Here is a 27569-nt window from a genome sequence, read left to right on the forward strand (position 1 = left end):
TCAATCTGTCTTTTTTTAATGAAAGAACAGCCATATGATGTATCAAACAACATCAGCATTTTCTGACAAGTTAATTACCTGTAAAAACATGTGAAGTAGCAGTTATGGTTCAAAAGTTATAACTCCTTTTTTTGTTACTGAAGACAGCTTTGACCAAGGAGGAGAGAACTGACATCATTTTGATGGTTGGAGAATGGAATTTCCATGTCAAAACAGCAGATTTTAACAACTGTCATCCTGAAACACCTCTAGTTTCATACGACACTGTCAGGTGCTTCATTTCCAAATTCCGAGAAACTGGGACTGTGGCTGACAAAGCATGTAGTAGACATCCGAAAAGTGCTACTGATGAGGTGACTTCAACAATGGTTTTGTCATTCCACGCTGCAGCACATGACATTTGTCAGCAGAATGTGGAATCGGCCAGTCATTGATTTTATACATGCTTATCAGTGGCATCTGTTCGAGATTCAGCTACTACAGCACCTAGCAGAGGATGACCCAGACAGACACATACAGTTTTGCATTTGGACCCTAGAGCAAGTTCAACAAGATCCCTCTTTTAAACAGAGCATTTTGTTCTGCTATGAGGCAAACTTTTTTTTGTCAGTGGTAATGTTATCCATCACAACCACAGATACTGGAGTGGCCAGACACTGGGTGGAACCTTCCAAGGTAGTTTGTGATGTAAAAGTGATGGTGTGGTCTGGAACTGGGTTACCCATGTAATTGGATTCATTTTCATTGACTAGAACCTAAATGCTCAACACTACCTGTAAATACTGCAAGAAGTGGTGTTTCTCTTAGTTCTGACCAAAGATGGCATATTTCCACTTACTTTCAATAGGATGTGGCTCCACCACACTACGGAGCAGTATTCGTCAGTAGTTAAGATGGTCAATTTCCTGGTCATTGGATTGCCCAATGTGGTTTCATGTAATTGCCACCCAGATCATCTGACCTCATACCAAAAGACTATCATCTGTGGGGTCATTCCTCATACCACATGACTTCCATCTGTGTGGTCATTTAAAGCAACTCACGTATGCAGAAAAAAATAATAAACACCCACCAAGCAATGCAATGAAAAAGTGCGAGAGGGTCACCATATTGAACACATTAAATGACTATGCTTTATCAAGAACAGTCTAGCCTGTAATTCTAACCAAAATGTGTTTTAACTTCTGAACCATAACCACTACTTTCAATCTATTTACAAGAATGAACATTTGAGAAAATGCTGATGTTATTTGATACATCCCATGATCCCTTTCCCATTTAAGATAACTGACTTGGCCTCCAAATGGCCAATTTCAAGATGGCACCTATGTTTGGTTCATACCACAAAAGATAGACCACCTCAGCCATACCTTACCAGAATATTCAGGTTTCCCCATTCCTGCAAGGTTTTTGACATAACACTGACTCTCCCTGTATACTGCGGCCCCATACATCGTGCTCCCACAGGGATCATGATGACAGACTAAATACATATACTGAAGTACAGGTTTTGATAAATTATAGTAGACAGGTTTTGATAAATTATAGTAGTGTACAGATGGGTAACACCCCCCCCCCCCCCCCCCCCAAAAAAAAATAAATAAATAAATAAATAAAAATAATTTTTTTAGTTATCTATTTTTAAATTGTTTACAAAACAACCTTATCCCTTCAAAATACTCTCCATTACAACTAATACATTTGCCCCACTGGTGCTTCCACAGTTCGAAACATTTATTGTAGTCATATTGAGAAATGGCTGACAGCTCCTCCTTCATTTTTTTTTCTTGATTTCTTCAATGTTGTCAAATTTGTGTCCTTTCATGCCTATTTTCATGTGTGGAAATAAGAAAAAAACGCATGAATCCAGGTCAGCTAAGTAAGGTGTGTGGAGCAGTGCAAACATGCCATTTTTAGCAAAAAACTGTCTAACAGAGATGGCTATGTGTGCAACTGTGTTGTCTTGGTGAAAGAACCAGTCTCCTGTCTGCCACAAGTCAGTATTGAACCGAGCTCCAAGATAACCCACTAATCTCTGGCAGTTGATCAATTGTCTGTCGACAGTCTTTGAGCGCCAGCTTTCAGATTTTTTCAGTATTTTTGTCAATATGGGCAGCTGATGGACATCAGTTGACATTTTGCCATTTTTAAATCAAGCAAACGACTCGTCCACTTGAGTTTTCCCCATGGTGTCATCTGGGTAAGCTGTTTTCAACATTAAAACAGTTTCAGCAACATTTTCACCAAGTAAAAAACAAAATTTCACAGCTGCGTATTGTTCACTTAAACTTGTCATCATAAAAAACGAAACAAGAACAAAATAATGCTAGTGAAAACAATCACTGCAGTGGAAGAGAACAAGCCATGTCGACAACATAGGCAGCACTGAACTGGAAATGAGTTGTGCTATACACACCTAGTAGCAAAATGTGTACTACACAAGCTCTGCCCACGACAATGTTATTTTTGGGTACCCCTCTTAACTAATTTTCTGTCACACTCAAGTATTTTTTGTGTTTATAGTTGCCGAATTATGATACTGACTTTTTTAACGGAAACTACATACTTTTTTCAGTGTCAATGGAAAGAGCCTCTGAAGGTAGCTTAAGCAATGTAACAATTGTGGAACTTGATCAAATAGCAATGAGATAACAGTGGTGCAACCCAGTGGCCTGCCTTCAGGAGAAGAGGTTCTATAGTCATCTACTCTATTTCACCAGATGCAAGCAAATATGTAAGTGAGGTACAGTTTGTGTTTTTGTAATAATTATTGTCTTGTTTGAGCATATATTGTCATATATGCTCAAAGTGTTGACTCTGGGCATTGACACACACTATAAACTGATTCTGGCCAAAAAATATTGCATGTTGATTTCATATGGACATATTGCAACACAGTCCATGTTATATGACATGTCATCAGGAACTGTCATTCTTTTATTATAGTCCTCTTGTTTCAATTTTCCCCACATATAAAAGTCCAGAGGCGCGTGAGCATGAAGACAATTTTCTGTTTCCCTAATGACATCCATCATGTTGGTACCACAAGGTTGTATTATGTCTTCCAATAACTGCAACCTTACATCTTTTTAAGAACTATAAGTAGGTACCTTTGACTATTTAGAGTTCCATTAGTAAAACTGGAACCAATGATCTGATTCTCAAAAAGCTCACACCTTGCATTGGCAGTCCGAGGGCATTGTTTATTCATTTCTGTTGACCAGAGTGGATTTTCATCTAATCAGTGAAACATATAGTGAAGACTGATTTCCCCATGGTGCAGGTTTTGTATACACTGTTTGGAACACTGAAACTGATTTTGAAACTAATTAACAAGAAATTTTTGATGGAGCAAAGTGTGGAAAGCATGAATACATTGGAATGTAGTATTCATAGTACTCTCCTTGGCCTGATATCACTTGCACAGTCTAGCCTGCCTCTTAGTGACTTGTGGATTGTGTGTTACCACTGCTAAAATGTTGGTTGCATTTTCCTCATCAATTACTTTTATTTTTCATTGGCGTATTTTATTCCTTACATTTTGAATTTTTGAAACTTTTTATAATGTTTGAAAAGATAACTTGTGAGGACTTACCACTATCAATATACCTTTCAGCATACAACACACCACTATTCTAAGAGTTTGGTGACATACACCACAAATGAAGACCATATACACTTTTTTGACTTTTTATACTACATCAGTGAGAGCTCAAACTGATGGGCTTCACATGACAGTACACACACGAACAGTACTTGAGTTACATGTTTACTTGCATTTGCTACATTAGGGCAAATGTTTATGGGATCTCTTGATGGCAGGACTGTGGTTTGTGGCACTGTTATCAAGTTCCATACTTGTTATTTCATTGAAGTCCTATTCAAAACCCCTTTAAAAATATTGCCATATTGATGTATTTACCCAGTCTGAATATACACTGCTGAAAAAAAAGAAGAAAAAAATCCAGACCAAAAAATCACATGTTAGAGTCAACAGTCGCTTCAATATACCATGCACAGCCTCCTGATGCCAATGCAACTGTGAATTCCCTCATCATGCAAACAATCATAAAGCTGCTGAATGGTATCCTGTGATATACTGTCCCAATCACCATGCGCCTTTTGTTGCAATTTGGCAATGGTTCTTGCAGGCTCTGGAGAATCAGTAATTTCCAGTTTCATCATGTTCCATACTGGCAAGAGATCCGGTGATCTGACTGGCCAGAGCAATTGTGCACCATGAAGAGCACACTGTGTCAGAGCAACCCCATGTGGACATGCTGAAAAAGCACATCACCTTGTTGTAGAAATTGTAGTAGCACAGAAGCAACAACCTGTGCAATTAGAGGGCTCTGGATACTTTACCTTGCAGAAACACCAAATGTGAGCACGAGATGTAACTTACAGTCCCCCACACCATGAATCCTGGGGTTGGACGTGTGTGGCTGCATGACTGAATGAACTCTGGAATATGCCACTCATCAGGTCTACACTGTACACATGAACATCCATCACTCTCATACAATTAGAATATACTCTCATCACTGAAGATAGCAAAATGCCTTTGCACTCTATAGTTGACACTTTGAGGGCACCAGAGTAGCTGCGTTTGGCAGTTTCTTGGTGTCAGTAGTAGCCTGGCGAAAGGAACACATGATCTTAACTGCAAGCAGACATTCCCAGTGTTGCTTAGTGACACATCATGTTCTATATGGGCCCAGATTTCTTCCCTGGATGATGTTCAGTCAGCCACTGTTGTTATCGCAATGTGTTGATCTCAATGTACTTCTGTACTACGCAGATGTCTATGGATGTGAGAATGTTCCACAGGCCACTATTGAAAGCAGTGATACAGCACCAATACACTGTGCATATGTGCAGCTACTTGTCGATACATCACTCCAGCTTCCTGCAGCCCAACAATGCGACTCTGTTAAAATGACTGAAGATGTTCCACAGGAGTATACATTCATCGCTGGGGCATGGCTGTACCCTAGAATGAATGTTGCACACACTGTTCACCTCTAATTACAGCATAGCTACTGCCTGCAGAGCCAAAACAGAGGGCATGCAGACAGACCTCCTCAGTGCCACCTGATCACTGATGACTCTGACAAATGAATCAGTGATTCATACTGCCCCACTGAACACAGTCCTTGGGGATGCTGAATTTTTTTTTCTGGTAGCGTATTTGGGGGGGTGGGCTAGCTTAGATGCCTTACCCTGTGTGTGTGTGTGTGTGTGTGTGTGTGTGTGTGTGTAACACCAAAGTTCTGCCATCTAAATACGTTTTTGAATGTGGAAATATTCAGTAAGCAGTAAGAATAAGATAGCTAACAGCTGTAAATAACGAAACATTTTGCTGAGGATTCTTGAAAGATCTTGGAGTTCTTGCACTATTTTATCCTGTACATTTACACAATCATAAGAGTATTTCCCTGCAGTCTTAGCTGTTTTTGTAGGATTCTGAATGAAGTTGTTGCAAAAAAATTTTAATCTGCTTCAATCTGATTGAAGTAAGAAATTGTGACTCATTATTAATTCAAATAGAAAACTTCTTATTTAATCACTGCTTCTTAAAAGTATTTTATTATTTACACAGGAATTGAAGGTTCCTTTTGGCAAGTATGATTACTCTCTGCAAAAGGCTCTATCTTAAAAAAACAGGCAAATAATTATTGTCCTATCATAAATGTCAGTGTCATCGTGCTGATTTTAAGTTATCAGTGGGAGATAACAGCATCTGTTTAATGTAACTAAAGTTAGCTAGAGTAAGCACTAATAGTTTATAGGAATTTATTAACAATTAATCATCAGGCCAGTTTTTAACAGCTGATTAAATTTGTTAAACTTAACTTATTCCGTATTCCTGAGGGTTGTCCATTATGGTATCCATGCAAAGTGAATGAGTGTTAAATAAAATGAAAAAAAAAGACAACATCAAGAAAATAATATGCAAGATGGCTAGCAGAACTGACTACATCTATACAAAATGTTAATGTATGATAGTTCATGTAGAATCTCTGTTTTACCTTTCTCCTCTATTGACAGCACTGACATATAAGACGGAACGGTAGTTTGTATCAGCTCATATATATTACTCAAATCATTTCATGGGCAAATCTGCCTTTGATGTGGTAGCCCATGACATTGATATAGTGCAATAATATATGATAGAAGTTCTCAGATGACATGTTTTGCAGCTGGAACACCTTAAAGAAAATTAATCATACTGCAGGTAAAATGTTATAAGGAAAAGCATAGCTTCCAACTGATATGTTGCTTCATTTGAAAGGGTGAAAATAGCTTCTCTGGAAGTCCTGAGAATAAAAATAGACACACTACTGTTGGATTAAGTGGCCATACAGTTGCAATTTCTTCTTTCTTTGTTCAAGTCTGTGACAGCTTTCAATCTGTAAGTAGAACTTATTTATCCTCATTTGATTGTGGACTAGTTTTTGAAATATTTTCTTTGTAGTTCATCTAATGATTCATCAAAGAATGTGCATTCACATATGGCACATGTATGTGTGTGTGAGAGAGATATTAATGTATCATCATAAATATGATGACATAAATAATTAACAAAAAACCTGTAGGTAGATGTATATTAGCTACAATACCGTGGGTGTAAGAGAACTTCTTAAGGCATTGTACCAAAATGCAAGAAACATATAACTTTAGATAATTAATAAGTAATGAATTCTGGATACTAATATGTCACAGTTGTCTCAAGTTAAAGAGCAAAAAGTGACAAATGAGTATGTAGCAGTCTTTGAATCCTGCATCTTCCAAATTATTTCACAGAGTTTATTCAGTGACATTTCATGCCAAACCATAAGTAAGTATATTTATAGTTTTAAGCACCACTTCACTCCTTAACAGGTGTAATAGCAAACTTTGTCAAGAAAAAGTGTGATCTCTAGATGGTGCTGCCTCTAGTGGCTTGATCTGAAGTTACCCACTCTTTGATAGCTGTGACTGCTCCCTCAGCTGTCAGTGTGAAGGTGTGCGTGGTTGTGCTTCAGTCATAGTGACATGGGCTGTTTAAAGTGTTGTTTGGCCATAGTATTTGTTGTGTTAGCATGTGTCTTTGCATCAAGTAAGTAATAAAAATATGTTATTTTTTCTTAAATGATAGTCTATAATTTCACAAACAAATTATGTTGTGTAGTTGTAGATAATAATATTTTTGAGCAATGTGCCTAGTCTAAAATATGCTGTACACAAATTGCAGAGAAGATTTGAAAATCAAATTGGCAACAGTTTTTTACCCAAACATTTTAGTGGAGTTAATTTAGCAACAGCTTTCATTTCTTTTTGCAGTACTTTTTAGCTCCATTAGTGCAAAGTAGTTCAGGATGCTCTCAACATAAATGTATTTGAGGACTTTTATAATGAACACTGAACCTCCCAGTCATAAAGTTTTCATCTACTTCAAAATACACAGAATAGGAAAGAAAGCTGGATAAGAGCAGTGTAGAGATAAGAAATACCTTTAAAACAAATTGTTAAAAGACTTTGTTTACTCAGTGATAAAGTTAGATTGATTCCTTCTTGTAAGAGATCAGAATAATTGATGTCATACTATTTGAAGAAAATGTATCAAAATATGAAAAAATCAAACAATGGAAAATCCAGGATGGAGTGTAACAATACTGAGAAGGAATGTTGCCACTCACCATATAACGGAGATGTTGAGTTGCAGATAGGCACAATAAAACTTCAAAATATGAAAAAAATTATATAGCTGTGTAGTTGTGTACAAGAGGACACTTACAGCTAACTAATAATTGTAACACACCTTGCAACTGCCAAGAGTCAGTAAAAAATTGAGATTGCCCTATTTTGTTGATAATATTTTTTCTTTCTTCATATTGTCCCTTGCGTCATTGTTCTGAAGTAACTGCTGAGGCAACCTGGATTTTCTCCCAAAAGCACTGTTGTATATGAAATTTAATTCAAACATTTTATTGTCATCAATACATTAAACTTCTTTCTTCAAATCTATGGACTCTTCTGTCTATGTTTTTGCAAGCGATATTTCATATATATGGTTACTTGCATTTTATTTTTTCTATTTCTCAGGAGAGAAATAAACTGTTGACTGAAGAAAATACTCAGATATCACTATATAAAACTACAACCTAACGTATGGCATCAGATGCACATAAAAATAGGAAATGAAAACCGCCAGTTCTTAGAACCAGAGCCTCTGGTAACAAAAGAAAGGATTTGGAGGAAAAGGGGCTGTGTAGGGATTAAGGAAGCAGTTTAGTCAGGAGTATGAGACAGTGAACTCATTAAAACAGGATAGAAAGTCAAATGTCAGAGTGTGCCAGCAGTAAGTCGTATAAGGATGCAAGTGAAATTACAAATACATTTTGTTGAGTGTATGTCTCATAATGTCTGATAAGCATGGTATTTTCTGTTCCACTTTGGTTGAAGTTGTGTTTAGCTCATCTATTTCCTTAAGCTTAGCATTTCAAAAATAACTCACACTTTGTCCAGAAGAAAAAATCATTCTGAACAGAATAGTGTCACATAACTTTAGAGCTAAGAATGTGTAAAAAAGTATTTGCCTTAAAGGACTTTTACTTCAGTGTACAACTACTGAGCAACCAATGACATTTATAGCAAATCTTTCAATGAGTTAAAGAATGATCTCATGAATATGAAAATAGATACTCGAATAGCATCTACTTAACCATGTTATAAAAAGTGAATGGGAGTAAATAGAAAGAGAGTAGAAAACTTGAATTGCATTACACTTTAAAATTCCTTTTCTAATCTTCACAGGCTTAGAATACTAGAAGCAATAGATTATTTTTGATTTTTGTCAAATTTTTTGCCAGTACCATTCACTTCATTTCTTCGAACAACACATACTGACAATGAAATAAACTTATCACTAATACTTAATAACTGGCTTGTTAGTCATTACTAAAGATGGTAACACACAATCTTATTAGAAATAAACAGATTTTCATGTTAACAGTTAATTTTTCCATTTTTTGTTGATAAGATGGGTGTTTTTTACTTTTCTTATAATTACTTAGAAATCTTTAATGTGATTATGTAGAAAAGGTGATAGACATTGCTTTTACAAGAAAAAAAATGAGCATTTTAACTAACTGTAGTTAGCCATCTCCTGAACCAACATTTGTTTGTACACCTTTCATCAATAGTATAAGATGTCTTTCATTAGCCAATTTTGTTTGACATTCTTAAAAATGTTTAATGACACAGTGTGTGCCTGTGAAGGTATTGCACTGAAAAGTTCAAAGCCTAGGTGTTTGTAGCTATTCTGTTTTGCTAAATCTCGCTAGTGGGTTGGTCACTTGTGGCATGTGTTATGTTGATGAACTGGCTGTCTTAGTTTGTAGTTCATTTATTTGATTTTCTGAGTGGTAGGTAACTGAGTATAATTAAATGAGAACTGTCCTAATACTTCGTTTCTTTCACAAATTGGCCTCCAGACTTCACTGCTTTCTGAGACACCAGTAACACATCTGACAACCTTCTTTTGCCATAGCAGTATGCATTATACTATATGGGTATGAAAATATGCATAGTAAGTGTTGCAGCCAAGCTTCAGTTTCTCTTGCAGTGTAGTGCAGAGTTGTGTCATGTGCATGCGGATGTATACATGCCATTACAGTGCAGCTGTCAATCAGCTTTCTGTGTTAGCTGTCAGAGGCGCTGATATCAATAGTGAATTTTTCTGAGCTGTCAGAGAGTTTTATAATTTTTATGTGTTCCTGTGTTTTTCTTATCTTAATAACAAGATTTTTCTTTAGTTCATATACATTTCATCTGTACAAAGACTGTGCATTGTCAAACCACGAACTTTATATTTCTTTGTAGAGCATTCAACTCCTTAGGTAAATGTAATAACAAGACAATTCATCTACAATAATAAATCATTTCATGCACCTACAGGTTGGATGATGAATTGGTTGACAATTCTAACAATACATCTATAGTGGTGACCCTGATATGATCTAAGACTGCAACAACATGAGGTGCGACCACTCCGGATGTGTTATGAGGGATTCATCGGAGCTGACGATTCCGTCAGTTTCACAGCTTGTAGTGCCCTTGCCCCATTGTGGCTACACAACCCAGCATTATGGTTTATGCAAATAGAAATCAGTTTCCTCTATGTTACAGCTTACTCAATTAAATTCATGTTGGCCATTAGTCAGCTAGAGCACCATTGAATATGTGATCACCACACCAATTGAAACCAGCGCATATGAAAAGCTGAAATTGGAGTTGATACGACATGTTTCCACATCACAGGAGAAACACCTCTGGCAAGAGTTAACCTAAGAGGATGTAGGGGACCGAGAAATTTCCTAATATTTACGGCATTTTCACAACAGGGTGGACACTGGAATTGTGCTGGGCAACCTGTTGCGCACATTGTAGACCAGATGTTGTCACCACAGGCAGATGGAGACTCCTTTGGAAATGGTGGCCATCTTGGCTGACAGGACAGTGGACACTATACTTACTGCCTTGATTGGTGCATCGATTGCTGTGTATAACAGCATGCCGACAGCGTCGAGTAATCCAGTACTGTTGACGATGTTCTCTGCCTCTACTGGTGCACCCACTGTGATGTGTCATGGCCTAGCATCAACAAGGGTCACATGGGCAGGTTACAAAAATCTGGCAGCTAAGGTCCAAGGCCCCACCAAGTGAATTTATGAACAACTATCCCAGTGTGACATCAGCGGTGATAGAAACCAGTACTGCAGGTGGTCTAGAAGTCATTCCTCAGCTACCTCATCACCATACAGATAAGAAAAGTCCCCAGTCTGCTGGTATCTTATCTTACTGTACCTCAGAGGATCAGGGAACCAGGCACACACATGAAAATCTCTATGCACATACCAAATTGCCGGCGGCCATCAGACATAAACAGTGTCTCTGATTGCCAAGCATTTTCTGAGCCCCTTTTTATCAGTGATCGGAAGTCAAGCTACAAGTATCTCGTGGGTACCAGCTCAGACTTGTGTGTCTTTCCCTGGAGATTACTATGTTGTTGTAGACCAGGAACCTTGTCTGCTGCAAACAACTCTTCAGTACTGACCTATGTCACCTAGTGTATGAAATTAGATCTGGGGCTGCGCTGAGCACTTGTGAGATTTTACAATCATGAATGTCACTGAGTCCAGCATCAGCACTGATCTGTTGGTGCATTACCACGTGCTACCAGACCTGGCGAATGCACACTTGGTGGATTGTGTAACTGGCCTGGCAACTTCAAGCTTCCATCACTGTGCAGTGATGCTCTCAGCCAATGTTGTGCAGGCAGATGCTGGGGAGTATGCGTGCTTATTACAATGGTTTCTGACCTTGACATTGCCCCCAGGCGCACCAAAAGATACATCCAGTCAGTAGTCTGTGATCCTTTCCCTTACATCTGGTACCAAAGAAAGATGTTGCATGGTGCTGTGCAGGGATCACCATTGCTCTAACAAAAGGTTACAACTATACATATGTGACATGACAATTTTCAGTCCACAAGAATGTGCTAAGGTGTATACACAGATACCTGTAATGGAAGAAGACATTCTGAAAACCACAATCATTACCCTCTTTGGATAGTTCGAGAGTCTGTGTATATCGATCAGACATTCAACTTGTGAAACGCCTCACAAACATGGCGGCAGTTTATTGATGTGGTATTACAAGGACTGTCCTTCTGTTTTGCATACTTGGACAAGATTCTCATCTTCTCATCAACCACTGAACAACATGAGCAACATCTGATACAAGTCTTGGAAAGGCTAAATAAATGTAGCATGGTTCTGATGACAGCCAATAGTGTTTTTTGGACAGCCACATATTGATTTTTTAGGGTATCAGATTTCGTCCAATGACTCAGTTCCTCTGCCTGAAAAAATGGAAGCCATTTTTCAGATCGCGTGCCCATGCACGAAGTTTTCTCAGCATAATGAGCTTCTATCTCCAACATCTTTCACACTCAGTGGCATTACAAGAATCTCTTACCAAGCACTCACTGGTCCATAAATCAAGCAGATTTGTCGGGCCCAGTGGACTGATGCTATGACTTTGGCCTCTGAAGCAGAGGAGTGTAGCATAGTAGATGAGCGCTTCTTGCTCATCTAGAATTAGTAGTACCTGTTGCACTGGTAGTTGACACGAGTCAAGTAGCATAGATGACCACAGGTTTGTTTCACACATGGGAGAGCATCACAGAAATATTTAAAAAACTGCATTGTCAGATGCCTGAAGATAGACCACAGCTATTATGCAAAATACTACTTACAGTGAGTTCTTCATGAATCAGTATTAAATGAGGAATTTAGGCATGAACTACAGCTCCCTGCACATTGTTCCTGTAGAGACCAATAACACAAGACTGGACTAATTGCAGTTCACACAAACTGGTATTTATGCACTAACTGTAATATATGGTACAGTGGGAAATACCCTCAGCTATGCACTTAACAGTGGTTTTCAGAGTACGGATTGGATGTAACTGTAAAAAGAACCTTAGGGAACTCCTCTTGAAAAATTGTGAAATCCTAAGCTGTTGCTAAAGTTTACCCTTTATTTCCTACTTACTAAAATAGGATTCCAAAGCGGAAAATCAAAATCTTGAATGGCATTAAACCACAGATTATCTATTAGAATTTGACAACCCATAGAATCAGACAATTTGCTCTCCATGGTCCTTGTGAATAACAATAATTGATCTATGATGAAAATATATGGCATTACACATTTGAAAATACATTTATTTGTTTATTTATTTATCCAGGGATCATATTACAGTTGTATAATACAATGAAAATAGATAGCTCCAGTACATATACACACATGATACATTAGTGTGCTTTATGAGGGTAGGACCGTGGATGGCTGTAGCCTTGTTGAAGGAACCATCCTCTCATTTTCCTGAAACGATTCAGGAAAATCTAACAATATTATGAAAAGGAAAGTTGTTCTCACCATGTAGCAGAGATGCTGACTTGCAGATAGGCACAACAAAAAGTCTGTCACAATAGACACTTTCGGCCATCAAAGACCTTTGTCAAAAAGAGACACACAACTAATAGAGTGTGTGTGTGTGTGTGTGTGTGTGTGTGTGTGTGTGTGTGTGTGTGTGTGGGTGGGTGGGTGTGGGTGGGTGGGTTTGTGTGTGTCTGTCTCCTGGATTTCAGGAAAACCTAAGTTAGATGGCCAGACAGAGCAAACTACGTCCACCCAATCATGAAGTCAATGTCTTTACAACTGTACTACCTCATTGGTCTCTATCCTGCACCACTTGACACACTGGACTCCTGCTGATGACTCCAGGACCACAAACATGCAGATTTCCATGTCCTCCCTTCAGTCCCTCTTAAAAACTGATTCACCATCCTCCTTGATGAGGAGATTATGAGCTCAGGACGATGACAAGATATTTCTGTCGTGAACTATATAGCTGAGTGCATTTGCTCGTAAAAGGATCATGTTGTGATTGCATACTGTATGTGACAGGGTGATGTAGTTGTCACCTTTTATTACCTTCCTACACTTTGAGTCATTTACGTAATCGTGGACTGTGTAGAAGGAAGGAAGATTGGGTTTAATGTCTCATTGACATTGAGGTCATTTGAGATGGAGCCCATCCTCGGATTGAGTCAGATGGGGAAGGAAATTGGCCATAATCTTTCAAAGGAACCATTCTGGCATTTGCCTGGAACAATTTAGACAAACTATGGTAAACCTAAATTTGCATGGGTGGCTGTGGGTTTGAACTGTTGTCCTCCCAAATGCAAGTCCAGTGAGCTAACCACTGTGTCACCTCACTCGGTTTAACTGTACGTGTAGCTTCCTTTTGTAAGTGGAAGTATTTTAATCATCTTTTTCATCTAATTGGGCAATTTATTATATAATATTATTCCCTAATGGAAAATGCTATTTTGAGACCTTTCTTTGTAGATGATTTTTAATCAGTTCTTTACAATACGCCTGACTATTACTTTTAGTTATTTATACTTATGGCCCTTTTCTCCAGTCTAAAAGCTGTGTTTCTGTTTTGTGCTTTTGATTCCCAAAAAAGAAAGCCACAGCTAAGAATAGAGTGTACATAGGAATAGGATGTTACCATGAGACATTAATTGTTACAAACTGACACTAGAATCTAAGAGCATAAAATGCTGAGGATGTTATTTTTGTTGGTATGTTTGTGTGTTCATACCATGTTAACTGACAATCAACATTTATCACTAAAAACATTGAGTTTGTCACACAGATGCACTTGGCAATCAAATACATTCCTACAGCACATCTTCTCAATTTTATGCATATATTGAGGACTTTTTGATTGGATGAACTCAAAACAAAATGTTGGAAACTTTACTTTAGACACAGACAAATTATGTACCAAAGTTTGATACAAGAGGAAATACTGAGTTAGCATTGTTTCTCTTCAGCTACCAGAAAAAAATAAAGAAAAAAGAATACACCATTAAAAATGAAGAGACCATCTTTCATAACCATATAACAACAATTGTAATTTGGTGCCTATTGGACAGAATTTGGCATGTATCCATCAGGAGGACATCCAACAACTCTACCCACCAATCCATTGTTGCCGAGCCTAATAACTATCTGCATAAGAGCCAACAGTGGATCAACGCGTTATTGACTTATGCATTTTGTGAAGCTCTTTCGCTTGAATAAACCACACAATTTTTCTAAAATTATAATCATATCATTTGTTTGTCTGTACATCACATGCACCAATTTCTGTATGATTCAGGTAATTCCCTCATAGTGGTTTTTTTTTAAGAGTGCGTATTATCTCCCCCCCCCCCCCCCCCCCCCACACACACACACACAAGCACCAAACATCATGCTCCCATCACTCTCTCTTGAAAGACTAGTAGACAGGTCACTGTGCAATTTTAATTATTGCCTAACACTGTACATAATTTACATTATAAGTGACCCAAATATACAAGAAAATTCAATACAACAATGGAAAATCCAGGATGGAATGTAACAGTATTATGGAAAGGATAGTTGCTACTCACCATATAGCAGAGATCATCAGTTGCAGATAGGCACAACAGTTGTGCTTGTCGCTTCAGCAACCAGAGACTGCAGTCGTGTGTGTGAATTGCTTTTGCGCAAGTCTGTGTGTGTATGTTCTATCTCAGATAAAGGCCTTGTTGGCCAAAAACGCATTTCCTTATGTTATTTGTTTGGCCTATCTATGACTCAGCATCTTTTCTATATGATGAGTAGCAACTTTTCATAATATTGTTACAAGCAAACTCAATATAATTTATGTTCCATTTTGAGTAGTTGAGGGGTAATTGATACAGTAGACCTAAAGAAAGGAAGGGATATTAGAGGTAAATGTCTTGTCGACAACACGGACATTAGAGAGGTAGCACAAGCTTGGATCAAGGAAGGCTGGGGAAGGAAATCGGTTGTGTCCTTTCAAAGGAACCATACTGCTATTTGCCTTAAGTGATTTAGCAAAATCATGGAAAACCTAAAATCTTGATGGTCAGATGGGGATTTGAAGCATCAACCTCTTGAATCCACGTCCAGTGTGCTAACCACTGTGCCATCTCATTCGACAGAAGACCTAAAACAGCATAGGCATCTTGGTTTAGAAACAGGTTTGTGTCAATAAGCATACAAAAATATGAAATTGGCACATATAATCGCAGATTTCAAACATGTCCACAGTATAAATTTAAGAAAAAAAATATTGAAATAAATTCACTGACTTTTGACTTAATGTTTTTCTTCATTGTTTTTCTATTTTGAAATAGATGTGATGTATTTTCTCAATATTTCTTATCTATGAAGCACAACAATGTATGGTTATTTTACAACTAATGCCCATAATCCTACATACTACTGCTGTCTGATTAATTTAACCATCAGGAATATTTACTGGAGGCTATTGACTTAACTTTCATGCATGCTGGACTATTGAATTACACAAACTATCTCCCATCTTGAAAAGCTAGTATTCCCGCCAGTATTCCTGATACTATCAGTAGTTGACAGAGATAGCATGTGAGGTGCAGTACTACAAGAAATGACTTCTTGCTTATGTCACTCATAAGCCATAATTATGAGTTAATACCTGTGTTTACCATGTCTCACATGGCACATGCATTTATGAGTAACTGAATTAGCAGCAGTTGAAATGGGTACAAGAACACAACCTTTGAAAGTTCAATGCATGGTAAACAGGTTAGGGTGATGAACTGTGATTCATATTATCTCAATAGCATTGAGAAGCACATAAGGTCACAGAGCATGGTAGTTGACAGGTTACAGTCCTGGCTATTGATAATATCCTTGTGTGTGCAATGTTTGTTTCCAAAGCATAAAATGGAACTAGTGATATGTCTTCTGAACCTAAACCACCACTTGAAGCTTGAAATTAGTGTCCCCAACAAAGAAAATTAACCACTTCATTGCTCTAGTATCAGAGTGATCTACTGAACAGCCTCGGCAGTGAGGAGCATTGGCTGCTTCTGCCTGACGCATTCAACCAACCTAAGTTTTATTTAGCACATCTGGGATGCTGTTGAGAGTCATGAACTTGATTTAGAAGTTAATATTACAAATCTACATGAGTTGCTGGCAGCTACTGGAAGAGGGTGGACGGTACAGCTACCTAGCAGTTTCAGATTCCATGTTGCAATGAATTGGAAAAATACAGCTAATTCAAACCCTTTGTTATTTAACATGCATATTGTACAGTTATTCAAATGATGAAACAATGTCATGAGTTCATTCTCCATCGTACTTCTTTCTCAATATGATCACATCTTTTCCACTTTATACTAGACATCTGTCTTCCAGTAAGAGTGCATGAGGACCATTCTGATAATAACAAGCAGCACAGTCTCAAAATAGATTATTGAGAATGTATCTGACTTGTTCATATCTTGATATTACAGCAGAGGAGCTCTAATGATCTATATTCAAAATTGTATCTACGAGGGACATTCTGAATATTAGTTTTGTCATTGTTTTTGAAAGGGAAGATGGTACATAAGGTGGCGCAAACAAATGCCATATGAGTCCACAACCACCGTTGGTTAACTATGGAAGAGTTGTCAGAGGAGAAGTAATAACACATGCATATAGTGCCGTAGAAGAGAGAGAAGCAGCAAACCATTGTACCCAAAGTTATTTGAGTATGCATCATGATGGCAGATGGATTTGTACTGACAATATGGTCACCAATGAAGTGCAAGCTGTTACCTGGTACGAATGGGAATGTGGGACTAGTGTCTCTGTCATCCATGAACACCTACAGACTGTGTATGGTGAAGAGGTCATGTCTCATCAAGTGGTTGGTCACTGGTATTGCTTGCTCAGAGGAGGAAGGCAGAGTGTGGAGGATAAAACACGAAGTGAGTGCCCCTACACATTCATGGATGAAAACGACATTGCTAGAGGCTATGTAACAATTCCTCGCTTCGCGGGGCACTGAATTTTATCAGAGTGGTTTCTTCAACCTGACTGCGTGCTGTGACAAATGTCTCCATGTAGGTGGTGACTATGTTGAAAAATAGTGCAAGGTGAATAGTTTGTTTTTGGCGATAAAGTTTCAAGGTAAAAAACAATGATGAAGCTTACTTTTGTAATGTTCCTCATATAAATATCCTTCAGTTACACAAAATACACCTCTTAAACTAAACTTCTTTTTATCAAATTCTGCATTGATCTGGATTTGATTTTCATAAGTGCTTTGGATGCTCTTTTCAATAGTATGACAATTCAGCGTTTATGTACACGTTTTCCGTGTGTGCCATTATGTCACCTAAGCATTCAGATATTTCTGAGTAAGCCAGTTAGAAAAAGTCTAGTATACACAAGATTCACTTATGCATTCAGCATGTTCCAAATAACTCATCTTCAAAGAGCAGCTTTTGGAATAAGGAATAAGGTAGATATATACACTATAGGTCAAAATAGTGAAGCATGCAGAAGGAGAGAAGGAAATGAAATGAAAATTCATGGGTTGAGGGAAGGGTTTTGTAACATTAACTCAGCATGAATGATGTGTTGTTATTGTCCTTTCCAGATTATACAATGGGTTATCAGTTTTTTCATTTTTTCTAACAGTCAGTCAGAACTTTATACCTGTTAGCTAAATCTGTAAAATGTACATATAGCTCCCCCCAAAATAAATGAGAACCATTATATTGCTAATGTCCTACAGTATTAATTTATTCAGTCAACTGGTTTTTGGCATACAAGGTCATTGTTAGACTTTAACTGACTATCATGATCAAAGAAGAAAAAATATCCTTCGCAAGTGTGAAAGCACTCAGCACCTGTCTGTAACAAGATTGAGTGAATGTCCAGAGCAACGCATCCATTGTATTGTATGTTAACCGGGGGCCTAGAAGCGACGGAGAGGCTCCGTCCCTGAAGCAGGTGCAGTGATCCAGAACACCACGATGACTACCACAGTCCATGTCACCCCTCCACCGCCTCACACTGAACCTCTCTTTCAGGGTTATTGTGGGGTTTGGCCCCCAGTAGACCCCTCCCCCCTCCCTTCCAGAGAATGTCTCACACCAGATGAGTGTAACCCCTATGTTTGCGTGGTAGAGTAATGGTGGTGTAGGCATACATGGAGAACTTGTTTTCCCAGCAATCGCCAACATAATGTAGCTGATATGGAATATGGGGAACCAGCCCGCATTCGCTGAGGCAGATGAAAAACCATCCACAGACTGGCCGGCTCACCGGATCCTGACTTCACTTTTATAGGTGACAATGAGTGACCACATTGAGCTGTGCAGGTGCAGGAACTCTTGGAATGACATATTTGGTTAGTTGACTGGCCTGCCCTTTCTCCTACTTAAAACCCATCAAGCATATATGGCATGAATGGGGAGGATGTAGTGCAGCATGCCCAGATGTGCCACCGACCATCCATCAGTTGACAACTGCACTAATGGAGGAATGGACTGCTCTACTGCAAGAACTTCTTAGCAACCTTGTAGCTAACGTGGGACCACGTTCGGAGTATGCTTTGCAGACAAACACCTTATTAAGAACCATGTGCCGTTGTAATATGGGGGAACCATGATCAATCGTGGCGACTGCAGTGTAACTTTTGTCTTTGAATAAAAGTGTCATTTCAGTTCTTCTCCTTGCATTTTTTTTCAGTTCCTTCTATAGTATACAGTAGCAGTTCTTTTGTATGTATGGACCAAGTTTCATAGAGCTATGTTACTTGGCAGTGACACAACATGTGTAAGTTACTTTCGTGCTTACCTTTTGCACACCAGTGTACTTTCCCATTCAGAGGAGAAATTTGGTGGTTGAAATACCGTGAAAAGATCTTGCCGCAACGAGAATCATCTTTGTTTCAATGTAACATGCATGCCACTGCACTCTCTCCTCTATTTCATGATAATACAAAACAAGCTACTCTCATTTGAACTTTTTCAATGTCGTTTGTCAATCCCATCTGGTAAGAATCCCATACCACAGCAAAATTCCAGGAGGGCAGACAAGTGTAGTGTAGGCGGTCTCTTTAGTAGATCTTGACATCAATTTGTTGTAGACTGTTAGAACATAATTTGAGACATATCACACAGAGTGGCCTCCACCATGCCAACCAGCATGGATTCCGGAGACATCAATCACATGAAGCCCAAGTTGCAATTTTGTCACATGACATACTGAAAACTTTGGATCAAGGCAGTCAAGTAGACGCAGCATTTCTCGATTTCTGAAAACCGTTTGTCTCAATACCACATGTATACATATTATCAAGAGCATTAATGTATGAGATACCAAGCAAATTTGTGACTGGATTGAGGATTTTTCAGTTGGGAGAACACAGAAAATTATTTTGGGTGGAAAGTCATCGACAGATGTAGGAGGAACTTCGGGTGTGCCCGAGGGTAGTGCATTGGATCTTTCCTGTTCATGTTGTACAAGGTGTCCACAATTTATGCTCCAGATCCAAAATGCTGTTGAAAGAGAGCCACTGCTCAGAATGATGCAGGGGGAAATGTAATGGACCAAAAATATTAACGAAAATTTCACCAATAGATGGGTCATAACGTAAATGGAATCGGCCATACAACGGCTCTGGTTTGAGTTGCACATTACACTTTCCGTACTGTTCAAAGTGCGTGATTGCATAAGTTCGGCAGCCAACAGTTGTAGTGCTGTTAGTTAGGAAAGCCCATCCACCATGGGAATGTCGTACCACATCGGAAGTGAAAAATCGATTTGTAACTGTCCTGAGGGCAAAAACCACATAAAAAGCAAAATGACATCAGTTCCTAATCAGATTGGCACAAGACGTATTCAATATGCTGTCCACCGTTTCCTGTCACAAGTCATAATCGGCAAACAGAATGTTCCACAATATATCAAAGTGTGACGGGGGTCACATTCAGAATGCGTTGCACAATGTGTGCCTTCAGTTCACCTGTTCGTCACTGGAGCACTGAACAGATATTTCAGATAACCACACAGCCAGTAGTCGCACAGATTAAGATCAGACTATGTGGACAGCCATGCTGTAGGAAAATGACGGCAGATAATTCTAGTATTTCTGAAATGCCTCTGCAGCAGCCGCTTCAGTGGCTGAGCAATGTGCGGAAGAGTGCCATCTTGCATAAAAATGATCCTACGCATACACCTACACTGTTGAAGTGTTATTATTTTATTTTATTTTATTGTGGGTTCTGTTGATCCTGACAGCAATGGAGTTGCAAGGATATGGAATGAGTCGGTATTTTTACAATGTTAACAGTACAGCAGCACACAATATGGTTAATTCATGACAAGACTCATAGTAACAACATGGGACACTAGAAGAAATAAAAACATAAAAAATACTTCAGAATTAAGACTTATGTGTTTAAATTCATATTAGCAATATCAAAGTATTTGAGCAACAATATAACATTACAGCAAGAAATAGTTTACATTTATGCCTACACTGCATGGCTAACTAGGTTGTATAATAAAAACTTGCTCCTAAGCACTAAAAAATTCACTAATTGAATAGGATGACTTTTGTATTAGGTATTCCTTCAGTTTGCTCTTGAACTTTGGTGTTTCAGGAACAAGACTTTTGATGACACCGGTTAGAGCATTGTAAATTTAGATGCTTATATAATTTACTGCTTTCTGTGCAAGGGTATAGTTTGACTGGTTACTATGAAAGTGCTGTTTTGACCTTGTGTTGTGACCATGGTGTTCACTATTTGTTTTGAAGAGAGTGGTTTTTATTAATGAAAAATACAAGGGAGTATATGTATTGAGATATAACTATAAATACCTGTAGTTCTCTAAACAGACTCCTGCATGAGTGTCTTGGTTGCACAAATCAAACAATGGAAAATCCAGGATGGAATGTAACAATACATGAGAAAGTTGCTACTCACCATTTAGCGGAGGTGCTGAGTCGCGATAGGCATGTATGTGTGTCTACTGCTGACAAAGGCTTCAATAACAGAAAGCTATGATTGTGTGAATCTTTTTATTGTGCCTCTCACGACTCAGCAGCTCTTGTATTGTCTTGGTTGCACATCACTCATGATACGTACAGATCTCTTCTGAGCAATAAAAACATTATTTGCCAGGGGCTGGTTGCCCCAAAAGATGATTCCATAAGGCAAAAGTGCATGGAAATATCCGAAATAAGCAGCTGTTATTGCCTCCTTATGTGTGGTTGATGCAATTATGGACAAGGCAAATGTTGCAGAATGAAGCTTTTTTCTAGGTCTAGGACATGGTTGGACCAATTCAGTTTTCAGTCTATGTACACACCTCGTAACTTAGCTGAGTTGACTTGCTATATTTATTCCACAGTTGTTTATGTGCCATGTGAGACTGTACATAACGAGTTTTTTTTTTTATTATTATTATTATATTCAAAGGGAGTCCATTACAGTTCAACCATTTCAGAATGTCAGCAAGTGCATTGTTTGCAGATGTTTCCCGGCTGTTCCCTGTTGCTTTGTCAACTACAAGAATAATATCATCAGTGAATAGGGTGAACTTGCTTACTGACGTGGTGCAGTGTGAGAGGTCATTTATAAATACAAGAAACAGTAAGGGTTCCAGTACTGAGACTTGAAGCACTCCCCACTTGGGTAAAGCTGGGATTCCACTACTGTCAGTAATTATTACCCTTTGTTTCTCATCCGAAAGGTAGGATTTAATCCATGTCCTCATTATTCCACTTAACCCATAGTAGTTTCCATTATTTAGCAAAATTTCTTGGTTTACACAGTCAAAAGCTTTGGATGGGTCACATAGGATTCCAATTGGTGCCAATTTTCTGTTAAAAGATTCGAGAATTTGATCGGCAAAAGAGAAAATAGCATTGTCAATTGATAGGCCTTGCTAAAACCAAACTGACATTGACTGAGTATATTACGGCTGTTCCGATGATTAACAATTCTCCTGTATACCAGTTTCTCAAGGTTCTTTGAAAAACTTGTTAGCTGGGATATTGGACGGTGGTTTGTTATATCAGTATTTTCACCTTTCTTGAATAGTGGTTTCACACAGGCATATTTTAATCTAAGTGGAACAATACCTTGTTTTAGGGATTCATTAAAAATTTGACACAAGACTGTATTTACAACAGTGCTTGAGTATCTTAATTGAAATATTATCAACCACACAAGAGTTTTTTGACTTCATCTCTCTGATTGTCTTATTGATTTCACTAATTGCTATGGGGGTTATCTGCATCTGGCAAACTCTGACCAGAAGGGTTATCGCATCATCCGTTGAGCCTTGACCGCTAATTTTTTCTGCAGCTGTTAAAAGACTCTCATAGCAATTACCAGTGACAGTGCAGGAATGGAATATGCAGGACTCGCCTGCAGCTCACTGTCACCTTTGCAGAATGAAGTGGTCCCGATTGATGGGCGTGTGGATTTTCTGTTGCGTATATTGTGCAGTTCTGCATGTTGACACATCTTTAGAAATGATCATACATCCACTGAATGTTCCATCGCCATTCACTGTCAACTTCCAAGAGGACAAGAAATTCCAGAGTAATGTTTGTCTTGCAAGTCAGCAGGAAGCAACTGATGAATATGGGTGATTTTAAATGAGAGACTGTCTTTTCAAATTTTGTAATCATTTTCTCCAGACTCTTAGCAGGCATCAGACCAATGCCTTTCTTCATATCCCTTCTACAGGACTACTGGCGCCCAGCCACCATCCTTATGAAAGAGCTTTTACCAGTAGTGAGCAATTCTTCAAGACACCATTCAAATTTTATTTTATTTTGAGCAGTGGTTCTCTTTCTACAGCATTATGAGACCAGAACTTTAATTATGAACTCCCTATATATTAACAACCTTATGGCCAATATTAATAATATCCTCAGACTTTTAGCAGATGATACAGTTATCTGTAATGAAGCATTGTCTGGAAGAAGCAGCATAAATATTGTCAGATCTTGATAAAATTTCAATGTGGTGCACAAATTGGCAAATTGCAGTAAATGTTCAGAAATGTATAATTTTGAACTTCAGAAAACGATAAAACGTAGTATCCTATGACTATAACACCAATGAGTCACTGCTGGAATCAGCCAACTCATACAAATGCTTGCGTGAAACACTCCGTAGGGCTATGAAATGGAATTATCACATAGGTTCAGTCATGGGTGAAGCTGGTGGCAGACATCAGTTTATTGGTAGTACACAGGGGAAATGCCATCAGTCTCAAAAAGGAGAAAGCTTACAAATCTTCATGTTACCCAATCTAGAATATTGCTCAAGTGTGTAGAACCCATCCATGTAGGACTAATGGGGGATATTGAACATATTCAGAGAAGGGCACAAGTTTGTTTGAATTGTGATAGAGGGTCATAGAGATGCTGAAGAAACTGAACTGACAAACCTATGTAGATAATTGTGAACTATCTAGAGAAAGCTTACTTATCAAGTTTCAAGAACCAGCTTAAATGATGACTCTAGGAATATACACTACTGGCCATTAAAACCAAGAAGAAATGCAGATGATAAACAGGTATTCATTGGACAAATATATTATACTAGAACTGACATGTGATTACATTTTCATGCAATTTGGGCACATAGATCCTGAGAAATCAGTACGCAGAAACAACCACCTCTGGCCATAATAGCGGCCTTGATATGCCTGGGCATTGAGTCAAACAGAGCTTGGATGGTGCGTTTACAGGTACAGCTGCTCATGCAGCTTCAACATGGATACCACAGTTCATCAAGAGTAGTGACTGGCACATTGTGACGAGTCAGTTGCTCGGCCACCATTGACCAGACGTTTTCAGTTGGTGAGAGATCTGGAGAATGTGCTGGCCAGGGCAGCAGTCGAACATTTTCTGTATCCAGAAAGGCCCGTACAGGACCTGCAACACGCGGTCGTGCATTAACCTGCTGAAATGTAGGGTTTCACAGGGATCGAATGAAGGGTAGAGCCACGGGTCGTAACACATCTAAAATGTAATGTCCAATGTTCAGAGTGCTGTCAATGCGAACAAGAAGTGACCGAGACGTGTAACCAATGGTACCCCATACCATCACGCCGGTTGATATGCCAGTATGGTGATCACGAATACATGCTTCCAATATGTGTTCACTGCGATGTTGCCAAACATGGATGCGACCATGTTTTGCCATTCATCCACCCAGGTTCATCGTTGAGTACACCATTGCAGGCGCTCCTGTCTGTGATGCAGCATCAAGGGTAACCACAGCCATGGTATCTGAGCTGATAGTCCATCCTGCTGCAAACGTTGTCAAAATGTTCGTGCAGGTGGTTGTTGTCTTGCAAATGTCCACATCTGCTGACTCAGGGATCGAGACGTGGCTGCACGACCCATTACAGCCATGTGGATAAGATCCCTGACATCTCAACTGCTTGTGATATGAGGCCATTGGGATCCAGCACAGTGTTCCGTATTACCCTCCTGAACCCACTGATTCCATATTCTACTAACAGTCATTGAATCTCGACCAATGCGAGCAGCAATGTCGTGATACGATACACCGCAATCACGATAGGCTACAATCTGACCTTTATCAAAGTCAGAAACGTCATTGTACGCATTTGTCCTCCTTACACAAGGCATCACAACAACGTTTCACCAGGCAACGCTGGTCAACTGCTGTTTGTGTATGATAAATTGGTTGGAAACTTTCCTCATGTCAGCACGTTGTAGGTGTCGCCACCAGCGCCAACCTTGTGTGAATGCTCTGAAAAGCTAATCATGTCCATATCACAGTATCTTTTTCCTGTTGGTTAAATTTCACATCTGTAGCACATCGTCTTCGTGGTGTAGCAATTTTAATGGCCAGTGGTGTATTACTACCCCCTATATGTCGCTCCCAGAAGGATCTTGAGGAGTAGATTAATTACAGCACAGAGCATTTAAACCATCAGTCTTCCCACGCTTCATACGTGAATGGAATGGGAAAACGCCCCAATAAAAGGTATGATGGGATGTACTGTGTGCCACCCGCTTTACAGATGTTTGCGTTATCAATTTCTTTCTTTTGAGAAAGGAAATCTTAATGCCAGAAATTCTAAAAATTTAGTACCAATATCGTGAGTATTTATAACAGTTACCATCTACATGACTGGGGCCATCTGCTTGTTGCCAGAGTTGTACGCTGCAGGAGTTTCGCTGAGAAGTACTTACACATCCTCCAGTCCCGATCTCACTGAGTCAGATGGCACAATGGTTAGCGCACTGGACTCTCATTCAGGAGCACAACGGTTTAAATCCATGATTTCCCTAAACACTTCAACCAAATGCTGAGATGATTCTTTTGAAAAGGGCACGGCCAACTTCCTTCCCAGTCCTTCCCTAATCCGATGGGACTGATGACCGTGCTGTTTGGTCCCTTCTCACAAATCAACCAACCAGTCCCAATCTCTCCCTGTGCGATTACGCCTGTGTACACTTATGGTTCCATCACGTAACGGGACATCCTCCTCTAGCATTACTTTTCCTCAACAGTAGTTGTCAATAGCAGTATTATTTTTTGAATTTTGGACAGGTCGATATTATCTCAGTTGCTTTTCTGAAAACTTTCATATAATTTTATACACGGTATGTTATACACTATGTGATCAAAAGTATTCGGACACCTGGCTGAAAACGACTTACAAGTTCGTGGCGCTGTCCATCAGTAATATTGGAATTCAGTAGCGTGGTGGCCCACCGTTAGTGTTGATGACACCTTCCACTCTCGGAGGCATAAGTTCAGTCAGGTGCTGGAAGGTTTCTTGGGGAATTGCAGCCCATTCTTCACAGAGTGCTGCACTGAGGAGAAATATCGATTTCGGTCGATGAGACCTGGCATGTAGTTAATGTTCCAAAACATGCCAAAGGTGTTCTATAGGATTCAGGTAAGGACTCTGTGCAGGCCACTCCATTACAGGGACGTTATTGTTGTGTAACCACTCCGCCAGAGCCCATGCATTATGCACAGGTGCTCGATTGTGTTGAAAGATGCAGTTGCCATCCCCGAATTTCTCTTCAACAGTGGGAAGCAAGAAGGTGCTGTGATATTGGCACACAAAACAATAAGGGAGGCAAGCCCCCTCCGCGAAAAACATGACCACACCATAACATCATGGCCTTCAAATTTTACTGTTGGTACTACACAAGCTGTCAGATGACGTTCACTGGGCATTCGCCATACCCACACCATCCCATGGAATCGACACATTGTGTATCTTGATTCGTCACTCCACACAACGTTTTTCCACTGTTCAATCGTACAATGTTTACTCTCCTTACGCCAAGCAATTCGTCGTTTGGTACACACTGGCATGATGTGCACCTTGTGAACAGCCGCTCGATTATGAAATCCAAGTTTTCTCACCTCCCGCCTAACTGAGATAGTACATGCAGTGGACCCTGATGCATCTTGGAATTCATGTGTGATGGTCTGAACAGGTGTCTGCGTATTACACATCACGACCCTCTTCGATTATTGGCGGTCTCTGTCAATCAACAGACAAGGTTGGCCTGTGCACTTTTGTGCTGTATGTGTCCCTTCACGTTTCTACTTCACTATCACATTGGAAACAGTGTACCTAGGGATGTTTAGGAGTGTGGAAATCTCATGTACAAATGTATGACACAAGTGACAGCCAATCACCTGACCACGTTCGAAGTCTGTGAGTTCCACAGGGCACCCCATTCTGTTCTCTTATGATTTCTAATGACTACTGAGGTCGCTGGTATGGAGTACAAGGCAGTAGGTGGCAGCACAATGCACATAATATGAAAAACATTATGTTTTGGGGGGCATCCGGATACTTTTGATCACATAGCTTATTTCAAGCTAAAATTTATGAAAAATAATTATTTTTAAAAAAATATTTTAGTTTTGATGTTATAATCGATGAGTACTATTTCTGAATGTGCAGTTATATTTTTTTTAGAAACATTTGAAATCAAGAATTATTTGTACACTTTAAATTTCTATTATTAATGTTTATTTCTGGATTCACTTATGAAATAATAATCAAAATTAATAATGTGACGAAAACTAGTA

The 27569-nt window shown here is 39.1% G+C and overlaps 1 protein-coding gene across 1 annotated transcript in view; it reads left to right on the plus strand.

Moving 5' to 3' along the window:
- The first annotated feature begins 6980 nt into the window (after positions 1 to 6980).
- Positions 6981 to 27569, plus strand: part of LOC126278411 (acetylcholine receptor subunit alpha-L1-like) — a 194481-nt gene continuing 173892 nt past the window's right edge. The window contains exon 1 of the mRNA XM_049978518.1: positions 6981 to 7102. Within this exon, the coding sequence (XP_049834475.1) occupies positions 7039 to 7102 (64 nt within the window). The 5' untranslated portion in view covers positions 6981 to 7038. The remainder of the gene's footprint in view (positions 7103 to 27569) is intronic.

The sequence above is a fragment of the Schistocerca gregaria genome, chromosome 6 (genome assembly GCF_023897955.1).
Source record: "Schistocerca gregaria isolate iqSchGreg1 chromosome 6, iqSchGreg1.2, whole genome shotgun sequence".
In the NCBI taxonomy this organism is placed as follows: Eukaryota; Metazoa; Arthropoda; class Insecta; order Orthoptera; family Acrididae; genus Schistocerca; species Schistocerca gregaria.